The sequence below is a fragment of the Pleurodeles waltl genome, chromosome 9 (assembly GCF_031143425.1).
Source record: "Pleurodeles waltl isolate 20211129_DDA chromosome 9, aPleWal1.hap1.20221129, whole genome shotgun sequence".
Classification (NCBI taxonomy): domain Eukaryota; kingdom Metazoa; phylum Chordata; class Amphibia; order Caudata; family Salamandridae; genus Pleurodeles; species Pleurodeles waltl.
The window spans coordinates 1,052,928,808-1,052,944,860 of NC_090448.1; the positions used below are offsets into that span (position 1 = coordinate 1,052,928,808).

The 16,053-nt window shown below is 41.5% G+C and overlaps 1 protein-coding gene across 1 annotated transcript in view; it reads left to right on the forward strand.

Annotated features, from left to right (window-relative positions):
* L2HGDH (L-2-hydroxyglutarate dehydrogenase) overlaps positions 1-15,712 on the forward strand; it is a 108,140-nt gene extending 92,428 nt beyond the window's left edge. The window contains exons 8-10 of the mRNA XM_069208690.1: positions 791-948; positions 7,602-7,733; positions 15,434-15,712. Of these exons, the coding sequence (XP_069064791.1) occupies positions 791-948; positions 7,602-7,733; positions 15,434-15,629 (486 nt within the window). The 3' untranslated portion in view covers positions 15,630-15,712. The remainder of the gene's footprint in view (positions 1-790; positions 949-7,601; positions 7,734-15,433) is intronic.
* The last annotated feature ends 341 nt before the right edge of the window (positions 15,713-16,053 follow it).

Genomic DNA, 16,053 nt, shown 5'->3' on the forward strand with positions numbered 1-16,053 from the left:
TATAGGGCTGGATTGTTTGGCAAGAAGACAGATTCTGGCCTAGAGCACCTGAAGTACAGCAAAGCTATGGTCCTCTCCTTGGGATTGCTTTCCCGCTCCTGGCCTGCAGTGCCACCAACAGAATCTGAAGTTTTGATGCTAATCGAGGGGGACTTGCTTAGTGTCCGAGGCAGATTATTCAGCATTTTCATGATTCTGGAGTCAGTTGCAATAGTAGGAAGAGAGTTCACCAACTGCAGCAGCATCAGCCCCTCTTCTCCTCGACCAGCAGGACTGCAGTCAAGCCCCCCCAGTTTTCTCGCTTTCATCCATTTGTGGCCAGTAGGAGGCTGAATCCAGTGCCATCTACCCCACTTGCAAACTGTTACATCGGGCCAAATGTTTCCCATATTGTTCAACAAAGTTATGACTTTAACTTTTGTGACGCCCCTTGTGTTCCTCCAGTTTTTAAACCGGTACAAATCCATTTTTCTGACCGTAGATATATGGCTGCCGGCTTGCTGTTTTGCATTGCCGAAGGGCATTTTTTTTCTTTTCTCCCTGTGTACAAGTGTTTGTTTCCATATTTTTATCACGTAATATAATTTGTGTGTGTGTGTGTGTGTGTTCGTGTGCTCTATAGCCACTGTTTATTTGGAAGCACACTAAAATGAAAGACTTTTATTGGATCTCTTAATAGATTAACATGATAATACTATTGTCATGAATTATTTTCAATGTAATACAAGTTCATCCAATTGTTTGTAGTTCACTCTTGAACAATACAAGCCTGTGTAATACTCCTTTTCAGGTTCCCAACCCTCGGTTTCCTTTTCTGGGAGTCCACTTCACACCACGGATGGATGGTAATGTCTGGCTTGGCCCTAATGCAGTACTGGCCTTCAAGCGAGAAGGGTATAGATTTTGTGACTTCAGTGCCACGGATTTTTTTGATTCCGTCACCTTCAGGTAAATATAGTTTCCTCTGCCTTGTACAGCGTATTCTTGTGTATGTTTCTTTAGTCTGGTGAAGTCACCGTTCCATATGAGAAGCTTCCTACTGAGGAAAGAACAATGGATAGATGTGACTAAGTGTATTCCTTATGTGATCAAAAACTACTCTGGATGTGACAGTTAAAAAAATCTTTAAAATAACAATGGCTTTCTTCCATCTCAAACCACATTTTGATTGTGGATGCTGCAGTCATTATGTAGTCCCCGCTGCCCTTAATATAACCACTGGGTGCAGTCCTACCCCTTTATGTGCTGTCCTGCCTCCAGAGACCTCTTGGCTTTGCCAATGTTATTTTTTTTAAATCTCTCCAGATATTCTTAAACCTAGGGAGAGATTTAAAAAATAAAACTGGGAGAGGAGGTTCTTGTTAACTGTAAGCCTCTCCCCCAGGGAGAAGGGCATTACGGGCTCCACATTTTGCTACACATGTGTAAAAGAGCTGAAAGGATTTTCACCAAACCAAGGAAAGTCAATGGATGATGAAAAGGCCACAGTGCTAAAAGAATTTCCTAAGGCAAAGCCATATTTTTGCTCAGTAAAAAACAGGCTTGAGACTCCCCTGAAACATCTAAATGCAGGATTGATCTGCACGAAATGCTCTTAGATGTTATCCAAAATATTATTTTCAAAGTTTGTTTGAGATTGGATAAGGTGGTGCAAAGTTATAGAGGTTACAAAAACGGATTTCTTATCTTAGGTTAACCAAAGTAGGTTTTGCTACGATTCAGTTATGGGGGAAAGCAGTGGATCATCACAGTTCATCACATTGCATAGAGCGATTTAATCCAGAGTTTGACACAATAATTGATATATTGTTGCTTGAAGGTGTACTGCTCTCAATGCCAGTTTATAGCTTCATCGTGATGTCGGATTGTGCTAGGGTACCTGTAACAGTAAATTGTTGTTTCCTAAAATGTGTTTTCGGTTGAGATAAGTGAGCTTAACTGTGCTCCTCCCTTCTACACATCCCATACCTCTGCCCCAGACATGCACCAGAGACCCCTTTAGCTTCACACAAAGGTAAGGGTGCCAGTAGGCGTGTTCTTTAAACTTCTGTTTGAAATAAACAGAGCATCAGCAGAGGGGCCAACAATAGCCAGCGATGTGCAATATGAGCTGTCAATGTATTATAATCATATTGTGTTTATTTTGAGTAAACAGACTGAAAAACCTAAATAGTTAGGTAAAACAATCCGTTTTGAGAGTATATACCCTTCATACTCTTCTTTAAAAAGAAAAAAGTGAGATAAAATAAAATATAAATCAGAACACATAGACCTGTTTGATAAGATATGATCACGGGCAATAGAAACATTTGCAGAGCAAATCAAATCAAACCTACATCAATAAAATAAATTCAGCTGTAAGTTAAATGAATGTCTTAAGATTGCTTGCAGGCTAATATTACATGGTGGGCAGATCTTATACCCACATGACTTAGGGATGGCAGTGTCCATTGTCAACTAGAGGAAACAGAGAGCAAACACAATGACAATAAATGCATTTTGGTTTCTGCAGTGCTCTTGCAACAAAAGGCTGTGAGGAGAGGACAGATCATAGCCCCCCAAGTAACTCTAAATTTAGCCAACAGCAAGACTTCTCCGTCAAATTAGAAAAAAAATATATTTCACAGTTTAGGGTTCACCTTGTACCAGATTCCTTTAAAAACTCTATGTAAGCTTGAATTGGGCATTGGTAGAAGTCATTGCGCTAGCCTGCAGACTATCATGTTCAACGCACAAAACCGAATTAATAATTTTTATCTATTGAACTATAATAATTATAACCAGATTCATCCATTGATTCTTATGGCCTAGGGTTTTTAAAATGCTGCATAGGAATCTGGACCGTGGCAAAATGTATGTTTTTTCTTCTTTCAAAAGTAAATCATTTCTTCCTTTATGTATCTCTGGCAGGAGAAGCACAGATTTTGATCCAGTGTTGTACTGTGCAGAAATACGCTAGTAAGGCTCTGTCATCTCAACCCAAGTCGGAAAAGGTGGCTAATAGAGTGCTCCATCGAAGGCATGCCTACCCACTCAGAAAAACAGTTCCAGTTTTAGCTATTGACCATAGATTGACAAACCCTGAGATCTTTGACGTGTCCAGCACAGCGGAAACTGCCTTAGCCTCATAGGAGTTAAAAGTGGTGGAGCCTGCTATACTGCACCACTTGGAGAATTTTTATAGCTTTAGTTCGAGGAGCCACAATTATAGCAGTCATCACTAACCAATGCCCCTCCACAGGGAACATAAAAGCATTTAGATTGTTCAGTATCAAAACTGATGTGGTGATTGAAAACAGTATGTGATCAGAAACAGATACTTTGTTTTAATCTTAGTTACAATTCAACAATGATCTTCACAAAAATCAGAAAAAGAAAGAGTTCTGCCGTGTAGTACCATAGTGGATTTCGAGAGAATGGCAGTATTGTTTTATTGTTTGCAAAAAAGTAATGTGGGAAAAGTGGGGCTGGGTGATGCAGAGCATCTCCAACTACATTTCATATGTACCAAATCAATCTCTTAATGTACTGACAAAAGAGGAAAGAACTAAACACATCACTGGTCTACCTCACTGACCATTGGTATGTCATCCGGGGTTTCACCTCTGGGCCTCCCCACTAACATGTGCATAATGACGCTTCAATGGATGTTCAAACTGTTAATATGTGAAGTGGTATTTCCAGCTTTTTCCTTCCAGAGTTCTACACTACGTACACACAATTTAAAGTAACAAACCCTATGCATCACAGGACTGTTCTTAAACATATTTGTCGATCAAATCATTAACATTTATAAAGCGCGCTACTCACCCTTGCGGGTCTCAAGGTGCTATGGGAAAAAGGGGGGGTTATCGCTGTTCGAACAGCCAGGTCTTTAGGAGTCTCCGGAAAGCGGAGTGGTCCTGGGTGGTCCTGAGGCTGGTGGGGAGGGAGTTCCAGGTCTTGGCCGCCAGGAAGGAGAAAGATCTCCCACCCGCCGTGGAGCGGCGGATGCGAGGGACAGCAGCGAGTGCGAGGCCAGAGGAGCGGAGGAGGCGGGTGGGGACGTAGAAGCTGAGGCGTCTGTTGAGGTATTCCGGTCCCTTGTCGTAGAGGGCTTTGTGTGCGATGAGCAAGTTAAGTCCAAAAGCCTGATCGATAATGCTTATCCACCCCGGAATACCAGCCTGCAGTTACGAGACCGTGACCTGTATAAAAGATTCAATTATGTTTTTGATTTAGAAGCAGCTAACCAAGGACTTTCGAGGAGGAGTCTGTCAGGCTGATGGAACAATCATATTCAGGGCTAGTATGGATCCTTTCAATGCTAATTTCAGTCTCTGTCCCAGCCATTAGAGCAGAGACTTCTTAATCATCAGCATTTCTACATTTTAAAACTAAAGATCAGATAGTATTTTGTCAGTGCCAGGAACCTTTCCCACTAAAGACTTTTTAAAATGTAGGTAATCATTCTCCTAGGAAGAACATAATGCTAGCTTTACTTGTTTGAAGGAGATACATTTATAATCTTGCTTCATTACTATGGTGAGAGCACAGAGTAGGACAAACAAGTGTTCTAGGTACATGGCGTTAGGGACTAAAAGCACAGTGAATAACTGTATGACACATTGAGCAATCATCATGGCAACTAATTGCGTCAGTATTTACCAATTATTTGGCTCCTAGTATTTTTTCTTGTCATTAATTAAATTTATTTTTAAATGTCATTGCTTTCTTCTTTAACTCTGTTATGCCTGCCTTTGATTTTAGACAATAAATCTGATTGGCCGCATGGCAGTCTTTATCAAACTAATTGGAAATCTTCTTATTCCCAGGGTTTTTATTATTGTAAATAGATTTTGTTACAAAAATCCTGATAATTCAAGCAGTTGTGCCTTACATGGTTACTAGACTGGTAGGTTTTAGATTAACATCAAGAATGGTTTCTGTAACAGTAAGACATAGTCAAACAAATGAAGAAGCATAATTGGAAGATCAATTTATTCCTATTTGAAACTTCTCCTATTACCTTCCCTGTGCTCAGGATCAATAAGTGGGAATTGTTTATTATTTGTACCATTATTTTGTGATGAATTTGTTAGTGCTTGGCTCCAGATAACCTGAATTTAAGTGAAAGAGAGGCAAGAGTAGATTGGTGCTCAATGACACATAAGACATTTACCTAATCCACTCAGACTCTTTTGTTTATTTCAGAATCCCTTGTGATATACCAATTAAAAGAAGGGGGAGCAATTAAATGATTTTTATAAAACTTGATATGGAAAGCAACTACAGTCCTTTTTCTACCAGCAATGTCCTGATGGAGTTGGGAGTGGGGCTTGTTACTTGACTATGCTTTTTCAGAGTTTCATCAGCATTTGAGACATTTAGCAAGGTCAAATTTGAGAGGTTGACTAAACTAGGCAAAACTTTATGCTGTCAGCACACCTAGATAATTGAAAGTGTAGGGTGCATCTGGCTGTCATATCCTAAAATAGCTGAAGCTGATTGAATGTCAAAATATCAGGTACAAAAATATCACCCTTAAAAATATCGTAGCCAGAATATTGACTCTCTTTAACCAAGAATCCAAAATCTCAGTTTGGCATTTGCAGATTTTCTTTTACAAAAACATAGTTATTTGCAGGCACTCTGAATTTACAAACACATGCATATTTTGTTAAAATAATTTACATTAAGGTTATAATACAAGCTCCCATAGCCTACAGATATTCTAGTTACAATTGCTATGCATACATTCTATAAAAAGAAGCAAGAAGATGGTACAGGTGAGTAGAGGTGCCAACTGGTTTATAAAGAGTCCAAAATAAAGTCCTGAAAGTCCAGAAAATTTTTGTCAAATAAGAAATTGGAGGAACCCAGTTCAGAGGGGGTGAATAACACCATACCAGGACACCTTAATCTAGGTTGAGCCTAGTTGTGAACTTGTGAGGTGGTTTGTGTAGGTCATTGGAGCTCATTTGGAGATGACATGAATAGCAGGTTTTCACTATATGCACATGATGCGAATGGTTAAGGTTGCTGAAGCTGAGAATTAGGAAATGGAGGAGACAGTCTGCATTCAGTCCGCTTGACATCCACAGTACTTGGAGAAATGGCCTGACTAGCTTGCAATGAAGGGTTACTCCGCTGCAAGGTGGAGCTGAATTAAGGAAGGTCATGTGACAGTGAACCATAGAGATGAAACAGCAGTGGCTGATACGTGTAATCTCACCTGATTCCTGTTGGAAGTGGGTAGGAATAGAAAGGACAAAAGAGAATGTGTGGAGCGGCTGAAGTTGCTTTCAAAGCACACCCATAATGGAGATGCATTACTAAAATCCAATGGTAACAGACCAACAATGGATAAATGATGTGGTCATAAAGTAATACATAACATGTTGACGTTCAAGTAACAATGCAGCACAAATGATGAGATATTAGGGTTATGATTATGAAGCATGAAATAAAATGAGCCATTAAGATTGTACCCAAGAATAAATCTACAGACACTTCCCAGCAACCACTTACACAGCAAGTGACCCCACTGATTTCCCACCACAACCATCTTCAAAAGAAAAAGATGAGCAAGGAGGCTTAATTTCCCATAATCCAAAACCTTTCTTAGGAACTTGGGGTTCTCTTCACCAGATGATCAAATGCAGATGCACCTCAAGAAATTGTTCATGATTTGAAATGTGCAAGAGAAACACTCACAAGTATCTATTTACACAGGAGGTGACATCACTGATTACCCACCACAACCATCTTCAAAAGAAGAAGATGAGCACGGAGGCTGCATTTTCCATAATCCAAAACCTTTCTTAGGCGCTTGGGGTCCTCTCCAACAGATCAAATGCAGATGTACCTCAGGAAATTGCTCGTGATTGAAAGGTGCAAGAGAAACACTCACAAGTATCTATTGTACAGATATTTTATTTGGAGCTGATGTTAGGTTTTTGTAAGGCTGCCAGTTACATAATGATCTTTGCAGCTGCTAATCGTTCATGTAAGCAACTGCTCTGGGCCACATACATTTTAATAACCAGGTTCCTACACATGTCATATGAAGAAAAGGCTTAGCAATGTGTTTACCAATCTTTGTGGTGTATTCAGTTTACTGCTCTGCTCTCCCAACGTTTCTGAATCAGATTGAACATGCCTTGCTTGCCCATTGCTGGCGAGATTAGGAACTTGTTCTAGTTACTGCACAACTTTTCATGGGCAAGGAAATTACAGGGGAGGTTGTGAAATGTCGTAAGTGCTGAAAAAGACAAGAATGTACTTCCTAAGCATGACTGTAGTCATGCAGTCTGACAATAGGAAATACAGTACTTTTCTTTAGTTCACCTTTGTCCTGGTGGGATACCAGGAGCTGGATGAATAAGTACGTAACTTGTAAATTTGTAATTATTGTGCTTAAATTATCCGTCAGCTGTTGAATCAACACCAAATGACCATCGTAGTACATTTCTCTACAAAATGTTTCATGATGAACTGGATTAAAACTTGTTTGAAGTAAATGGAAGGTTACTGCATGTTAAATAAAAGTAGGTGCTGAAATCAATAAAGTCAGCTTTGTGATCGTGTTTGTATTTTACTACTGTTGCTGTTCTTTGCAGTGGTCTCCGTAAACTCATCTTCAAGAATGTATACTTTGGGATTGGTGAAATGTATAGAGCGAGCTACATAAATGCTCAGGTGAAGCAGCTCCAAAGGTTCATTCCTGAACTCTCTGTCAGCGATGTTCTTAGGTAAGACAAAGACTTCTAGTTTAATGTAGGGTGTGACACACCTGCCTACCAAAAACTGTTAATCTTAGTTCATGCAGTTAATATCCATCTCCCTTATATACTTTTAATAGGTTACACGTTTGCTGCCTTACCTTCTCTTCATAGCATTAATTCTTATTTGAATCTATTCTTATCCAGATTTGACACCATGTGAAAATTTGAGTTGTTGCCAGATTTCAGTTGTCTGTATTTGATTTTGCTTCTTAACCATCAAGGATCACAGAAAATGTAGAGCTTAACCCAATCCAAGCATTTAAACGAAAAATATACAGGTGTAAACAAATCAATGGATACGTGTCACGTTTTTCATCAGTGTCCTATGATTTTCAACCAATTAATTCGCTTTTCTTTAATTTTTGGTGTATGTTTGTACTTTGCAGACCTGTCCCTCACAACATGGTTACATATCACAATATGAACAGGAGTAGGTCTTAAACAATTATACATAACAAGCGAGTATGAGGGACAGCAATACGAAAATGTGCATATAACACTAGTGAGTGAAAATTAGGTATAAAATACATAGCGAAAGAAAGCAAAAAAGGAGTTGCCGCAGAAGAGTAGAAAAGAGTCAGGTATGATTGTGGATATATAACGTGATAGTTCAGGTGATAGACCGGTTTCAAAATAGCAAGGCAATCAGTAGAAGCTATGCAACATGTTTTGTGGTGTGGGAAGAAGAATCCACTATAAACATATCTGAGAATATATCACTGCAAGGTAGTTTTTGAAGATCCTTTTGAAGAAACAACTGGACATGTGTATGTGGGAATGTGAAGGATTCTAGTTTTTTTTGTAATTGTTTAAAGAAGAATTGCTTTAGAGTAGATTTATTTTTTTCATTCTATTTACTCAAGACCTGGTGAGTCCTGTGCTTCCTCTGCAGATTTTAACTTTTGTGGAAGATAAGTGGTCGTGGAGAGGCTAAGGGTTATCATTCAATGGACATTTGTACCCTGAGAAGGGTAGAGGAATCTTGTGTTCTCATCAATCTTTTATAAAGTATAACAGATAATCTGGAATGTAAAGACATGTATAATTGCACCTGTTATCTACGCACAGTCCATCATTTCCATTTCTTTATTTTAAGAGCAAATGTTTATATATATAAATGGGCAGTAGGAAATGGGTTTATTATTTGCAGCACAGTAAAAGTCGGGATTGTGATTTGTTTTGGTTTCAGTCGTTTCTTTTTTTTTTGTTTTGTTTTTTGAAGACGTGATCACTCATGTCGATTGTCGGAACTAATTTCCCAAGCCTCACAGATGTGATATGATACTATTGGCTTTAATAATTTTGAAGTTTGTGAGTATGTTTTCTTCTGTAGTAGCATGGGTCATGCGGCTCTGTCCTCTTCGTTCATTGCTGTGTGGGGGTTTATTTTCATGCAACTGCAAGCTACAATAACTTTATTTAAAAAAACTTATTTCAAGAGCTGAATTGTTGTGAAGTAAATTGAGTGCAGGGCAGTCCTCTCTTGTAGTTCAATGAGCTGTTGAAGCCACATCCCCGTCATGATTTATTTTATTACTTTTTACATTCTTAGAAGCTGCTTTTGACCTGAAGAAGTAATTGTGCTCTAAATAGTACTAGAGGGAAGTCGAAGCTTCAGCTTGTATAGAACAGTCATAAACCATAAAATAAACAGCAAACATTAACAGGGAGGGCGGAGAACGAGTTTGCCAATGGCCGAGAACCGAGCCATTGGATTGGGTGTGAAAAGGTTCTAGTACAAAAGGGAACGAAAGAGAGAGGCAGGTGACAAACTAGGAGGCGGGGAAAGGCATATGAGTGGGGAAGAAAGTGTTTTTGAACAGGTAGCGTTAGTAGGAAAAGTTCTGTTTTACTTTATTTAAATTTTATAGGTTGGCATGCTACTAAAAATACATTGCATGTTCTAAGATTTCGTGGGCTTCAGCTTTTAAGTCATATAGATTTTTCATGTTGTTAATATCGAGCTTTCTCTTTCACTTTGTGTGCCTAAATGTTGATATCTCGCACTTGTCATGGTACACCTCTTGATTGTCACACTGCTCTCCCCAGAACAGGGGTCCCCAACATTTCCTGTAGCTTCATTGACTTTAAACCTAATGTCCATAGAGCTGGATAATATGATTTGAACAAAATACTTAGATTAGGGGCACTGTGACAGGGCCGTTGTGTGTTAATTAAAATGTGGTCTGTGGAGATGTGTGTGAATGAATGGATACAAGTTTATGAGTGACTGAGAGAATGTGTCATATGCACTTGTGGCACAGGACATACGTTTCACCATGTGTGGCACCATTACATGCATAACACAAACGTACTGCTTTTAGGTTCAGGAGAGCAGCGCGCAAGCACTGCTCTTCGGCATGTTGTAACCTATTCTGTGGGCTTTAACTGCGCCCATCTCATGCCCATCACTTTCATTGGTTCCTGTGCCTACTTTTCAAAAATCCCTTGATGTCGTTGGTAAATGTTTTACATTTGTCCCGGTTTGAGGCTGCTTTGTTACTGCCTTCGAGACTGACCTTGTTACACAGATTATTGCTGTAACTTAGTGTGGCGCACTAGTTTTCTCTTTTGCTTCGCAGCTTTGCTCTTCATGGCCGTATGTTGTTTCTTCCTCCTTCTTGTTTTTGGACATCTTGCTGTTTCTTTGCGATGTCTGTGGGGTCTTTTTTATTATTATTATTTTTTTTTGCAGTTTTATGTCACACAAATTCGACAAATGTATTGGAGCGCTTAATTTAAAAAATAAATTGCAGTTTTATAAAGCGCAAACTTGATACAAAGGTATAACAGCACTTTACATGCACACCGGTTACATTACACAAGAACACATTCATTTTTGGTAGCTAGGGGAGATTAAGTGATTGCCCAGAATCACAGGGTGTTGAGGCGCCAGTGAGACTCGAACTTTGTTCCCCAGCTCCAAAGTCAGGCGCTCTGGCCCTAACGCCACTTCCTCTTCCAAAGGTTTCTTTGTCTAGTGCATATTGGGGCAGTCTGGGAATACTCTTTTTAAAAAACTTTTTTATATATAGTGCTTGGTAATCCGGTTCCGCCAATTCATAGCGCTACAAAGCAGGTGCCATTCTTAACAAAATTGCTATAATTCATTTGCATCGACCTGGCAGTGATGAAGAAGTAAAAAAAAAAAGCTATATCAGGATTGTAATCTGTGACATTCCCGTTCTGTCAAGACCTCTGCAATGAGTGCATTAACCAGCTGATTTGAGTAGAGCTTAACACTAGGCAATAGAACGTGCTCTTAATTACCTCAGGAGGGTCACCAACCAAGCACATAGGTTAGTTCTAGGCAAAAAGATGACGAAAGGTGTTGTCTCCAAAATGGTGGAAAAGAAGTTGTGACTCCAGACCCAAGCACTTCACGGCCTCAAGCTTGATAGCAAAACATATCTAGCCTTTGAATGTAAATTGGGTCTCTTCAAATAGAGTTTAGTTAGTAGAGGCAGCCGTTTTCCTAACCCTGTAGAGCAAAGAAGCTAACACATGGATGCCACAGTGAGAGGAGCAGCATATCATAGGGCACAAAAGTGGAGCAAACTCCATCACTTCCTCCTCTTATATTTCACTGGTGTTGTGGCTTTGACAGTCTCCTCAAAGCTACTGCAACCTTGCAGATGTCACTTCTGGAAGCGCTGTCTAAAACAGCGCTCAAATAGCACGGATTCCTGTTTGAATACCCTCCACATTCGCTGTCACAGGCAGAGAGCGCTTCCCCATCAACCTCTGCACTCCTGTGTATAATACCACAGCCAGCCTGTGGGAATGAGGCAAAAACTCCCAAGATGGTGGCCTTGTTGTGTCCTCTCTCCTACAGCGACAGGCCTCGGAGGGTTGCTGTGGCACCTGGCATTCATACACTACACTCCAAACCAAAACATATAGGTAAAATACATTGTCATTACAACCCCAATAGCTCTAATTCTCACAAATGCGAGACCTATTGCATTGCAAATGCTTGTTTTGAATGGGAGGAATTTAAAGCGTAGAAAAATCAACCTTTATTTACAAGTTAAATACATCAGTCCTTCACTACCCTGGGTCATAAAGCAGAGTCGAACACTGATCATTATCAGGCCCTCCTGTCTGCAGCTCAATAGGCATGTCTAAAGTAAACATAGGCTTCCTTAACTTTAAAAGGAAAATGTAACACAAAGTGACTGGTTGGAGACACCTGCTCCAGAGCAAAGGTTTCATTTAACACTTTCATATGTGCCATAAAGTGTTGTTGGGGGGGGGGCTAGGAATTTTGGAATTACTGCGCATCTCAAAGGCGTGTTCCGTGGTTATTTTGTAAGCTTTCAATGCACACGTTTAGGCCAATACTGAAGCACATTGTCTGAAACACCACATCTGCATGGTGGGTTAAATAAGAAATTTGGTTAATGGTCGACGGTGGTCAAGCTACAACCACAATCTTGTCAGGGTGAAGTAGCAAGCAACGTTAAATTAACCTGTGTTCAACCGCGATAGAGTGTGGGCCGGCTACTGGGACCCAGTTAAACCCGCTGAACAATAGTACCTTAAATCATGTTTGTGGAGTGCTGTGTGTGTCCCCTTTCGATGATGTGTTGCACAGCTGAGTTGGTTTGAGGTCCGGGTCGAAGATTCGTCACACAGATAGTTCTGACGAGCAGCGACAATGCTATGCGAGCTCCCACATCAAAGATGCCACCGATGAGTGGCTTGCGATGTGAACTCATGCGTCAAGGACACAACATGCACCGTCTGGTTCCAAAGAAGCCGGGTGTTTTTAAGGTGGAGCCCTGCATCATCGTCGAGGCTGCCATAGACGAGGGTCTTGCAGTGCGAAGGATGCGTTGCGCAATGGCAGCTCCAATGAAGCTGCAGGGATGATGTAAAGTCCTTGTGGCAGGAAAGTCCTCGCAGCAGAGGTGCTGCGTTGGTTCATCTCAGAGTTGCTCCGTGCAGCAGAGGAAATGCATTGGTTCTGCTGGGTCCACAGATGGGCTAGTGGTTTATCTTCAGACCACTTGTAAGGGTCCAGGACTGAGGTGGTACCACCTGGCAGGGTAGGACTCACAATTGCAAAGTCCAGATGCTGGTTACAAGAGACTAGCCCTTGGAGTGATGCGGGGGTCCTGGGTTCTGGTTGTAGGTCTAGTCCTTCTCACCCAGACAAGAGGGCAGCAGGACAGCAGTCCTTCTGGTCAGCAGTCTAGCAGAGTGGCAGTCCTTTCAGCACCACAGTACTTTTTCTTCCTGACAGACTTTCACAGGTCCAGAAGTGTACAGGAGAGTTGGTGTCTGATGTCCAATATTTATACCGGGTTCCTCCTTTGAAGTGGGAGAAGTTTCTAGAAGATTTCCTTTGAAGTGCACAGGCTTTGTGATGCCCTGGCTCCAGACTGACAACAGGGGTATGCAGCTGTTTGTGTGAAGACAATACACAGCCTATTCAGGTGAAAGTGGGGCTGTGCCTAGTTCCACCCTTCTATTGTGCCGGTGATGTTCCACCCAGGCACACCTAAGCTACCTATTGTGTGTGGCTGTCTAGGAGGAATACACAAAGACCAACTACACCTAGTCATGTGACCCAGAGACAGGTTTAGGCACTGAATAGCTAATGCCAACTTTCTACAAGGGCATTTTCAAAATTGCAATCTGAAATCCAGCTTTACCATTGAAGATAATTTCTCACTACAATTCCAAAGACACCAACCATAAATTGTATACCTATTTCCATGTGGAAGTTATCTTTTTTAATTGCAAGAAAGTTACCCCAATGTGCCTTTGGGAGAGGTAGGCCAATTGGTGGTAAGCCAGTGTTACCATGTTTTAAAGACTGAGGGGGTCATTCTGACGCCCGCCAAAGTAACCCTGTCGAAAGACCGCGGGGGTCATTTCGACTTTCCCGCTGGGCCGGCGGGCGACCGCCGGCCCAGCGGGAAAGACCCTGCAACAATGAAGCCGGCTCCGAATGGAGCCGGCGGAGTTGCAGGGGTGCGACGGGAGCAGTTGCACCCGTCGCGATTTTCACTGTCTGCAAAGCAGACAGTGAAAATCTTTATGGGGCCCTGTTAGGGGGCCCCTGCACTGCCCATGCCAGTGGTATGGGCAGTGCAGGGGCCCCCAGGGGCCCCACGACACCCGTTCCCGCCATCCTGTTCCTGGCGCTGTAAACCGCCAGAAACAGGCTGGCGGGAAGGGGGTCGGAATCCCCATGGCGGCGCTGGAGGATTCTCCGGGCCAGGGGAAATCCGTCGGGAAACCCCCGGATCCCCTTTTCTGACCGCGGCTTTACTGCCGCGGTCAGAACGGCCCTGGAAGTACCGCCAGCCTGTTGTCCCTCCACCCTGGCGGTCCATGACCGCCAGGGTTGGAATGAGGGCCTGCGTGTCCTAAGCAAACAAAAATGAGGTCAGAAAAATATGGAGGAGTAAGGAAAATCACCCAAAAGCTGAAAGGTCCAACAGCCAACTAGTGTTTGTTGACTGTGCACCAAGTGTTCATTTACTATTCTAGTTTAATTTTCTACGCATTGTGATTTGATGCTGTGCTTAATAGTCGCAATTATGTTGTATACATCCCAACATGCTATAATTTTTACTTTTAGTTTGGCGGTAACGTAACTTATTTAAAAACAAAGTAAATTTTTTTGAAATGGTAACAATAAAACAGAATCAGTATGAGCAGTATCTCAATACGTGTACTTTTCAGTGTTAATGCCACTGGCAGTGTTTGTGCAGATATATGTGTCCTCCCCTCTACATCGCAAGCTTATTTGTTCACTGTAACATCCGGCATGTCTTTTTCTGATTAAGAATGTTCATTTGTCCCTTGCTTGTTTTGACCGTGTTTTACTTCTGCAGGGTTCTTTTCCTAACTACTTTCTTACAGCATCAAGTGGGTAGCTGTCAGTAGCATATGCTGGGATCCAGGGGTGTGTGGAGCTTTCAGTAACCTAATTATAGCAGTCTTTTCTTACCCCAGCCAGCCAAGGGCAGAGTTTCTTTGCTTGTATTAGGGCCCATAACTCAATTTCTACAAAGGTGTTTCGCATTGTATTAGTGATTTTTAGAACTTGCGAGCATTAGCTTAGGCTGGTGATCAAAAAGTTTGAAATAGCATAACCTAGAGAGCTAGAAGGGTGGGCTTGGTGGGGTAGGCTTAGCAGGACTACTGGTAATTATGTAGGTATGGAGTTAGACATGGGGAAAAACAAACATCCAGTCATCCAAGAGAGGTACACAACTGAGCCCTGGTCGAAGTCTGTGCATTGGGGACCTTATTACTTTGTTTTGTTCTGCACAGCAGGAGACCCAGAGGTTGTGGGCTTTCTAGCAGAGTACCCAGCCCTCCAATTCCTCAGTATAGAGAAATGCCAAAATGCTGCTGGGGATCAGTCTCTATTCATAGCAGCACCAGGCGAGCACCATTAAATACATCTCATGGTGTAATGTTGTAAGTTTGGCACTCCTCTGTTTCATATGGTAAACAGGAGAGATTCCCACCATAGGATTTAGTCTTCCTGACCTCCATTCCGTAGTACCTAGTGTAATCTTTTGCAGAGCGGTGGCAGCCTTTTGCCGATGCAATATATTGAGGAAAGTATTGCTTTTGTAATGTTAAATTGTAAACAAAACCTTCACTTAATAATGATATTTTTCTTTTTCCATCATTTCTAGAGGTCCCTCTGGAGTCAGGGCACAAGCCTTGGACAGAGATGGGAATCTGGTGGATGACTTTGTATTCGATGGAGGTACTGGCGCAATTGGAAGTAGAGTTCTTCATGTTCGAAATGCCCCGTCTCCTGCCGCTACCTCCTCCCTCGCCATTGCAGAGATGATCGCTTCAGAAGTGGAGCAAAGATTTGGCTTATGATATACTTGAACAGAAGTCACTTTAGCAATGAACTTTGGTGTGATCTTTTTTAGTATTCTTTTGTAATAAAAATAATGACAATTTTTTTTTATTTTTTTTTTGCAATAATGTTTTATTAGAGCTTTCTAGAGAAGGATAGGATGTATGTAAAGTCGTATGCCAAACAAAGAGAAAAATATTATCTACTCCTCAGGTTTCAGTACGTACAAATAGAGGCCAGCAACTTGGTCACTAATATGGTCCTTGGAACCAGGTTTTGGAACTCTATTTATGAAAGACTAACACACATCCAAGTAACGCCGTAGTTTATAGTGTCACACTCCAATGTCAAATATTGTTTCTTACCAGTCCTATCCAAACAGTTTTGTATCTCCTCCTATCCTACTAACCTCCTTTATGTTGATGTGGGGTATCACAGTGTAGC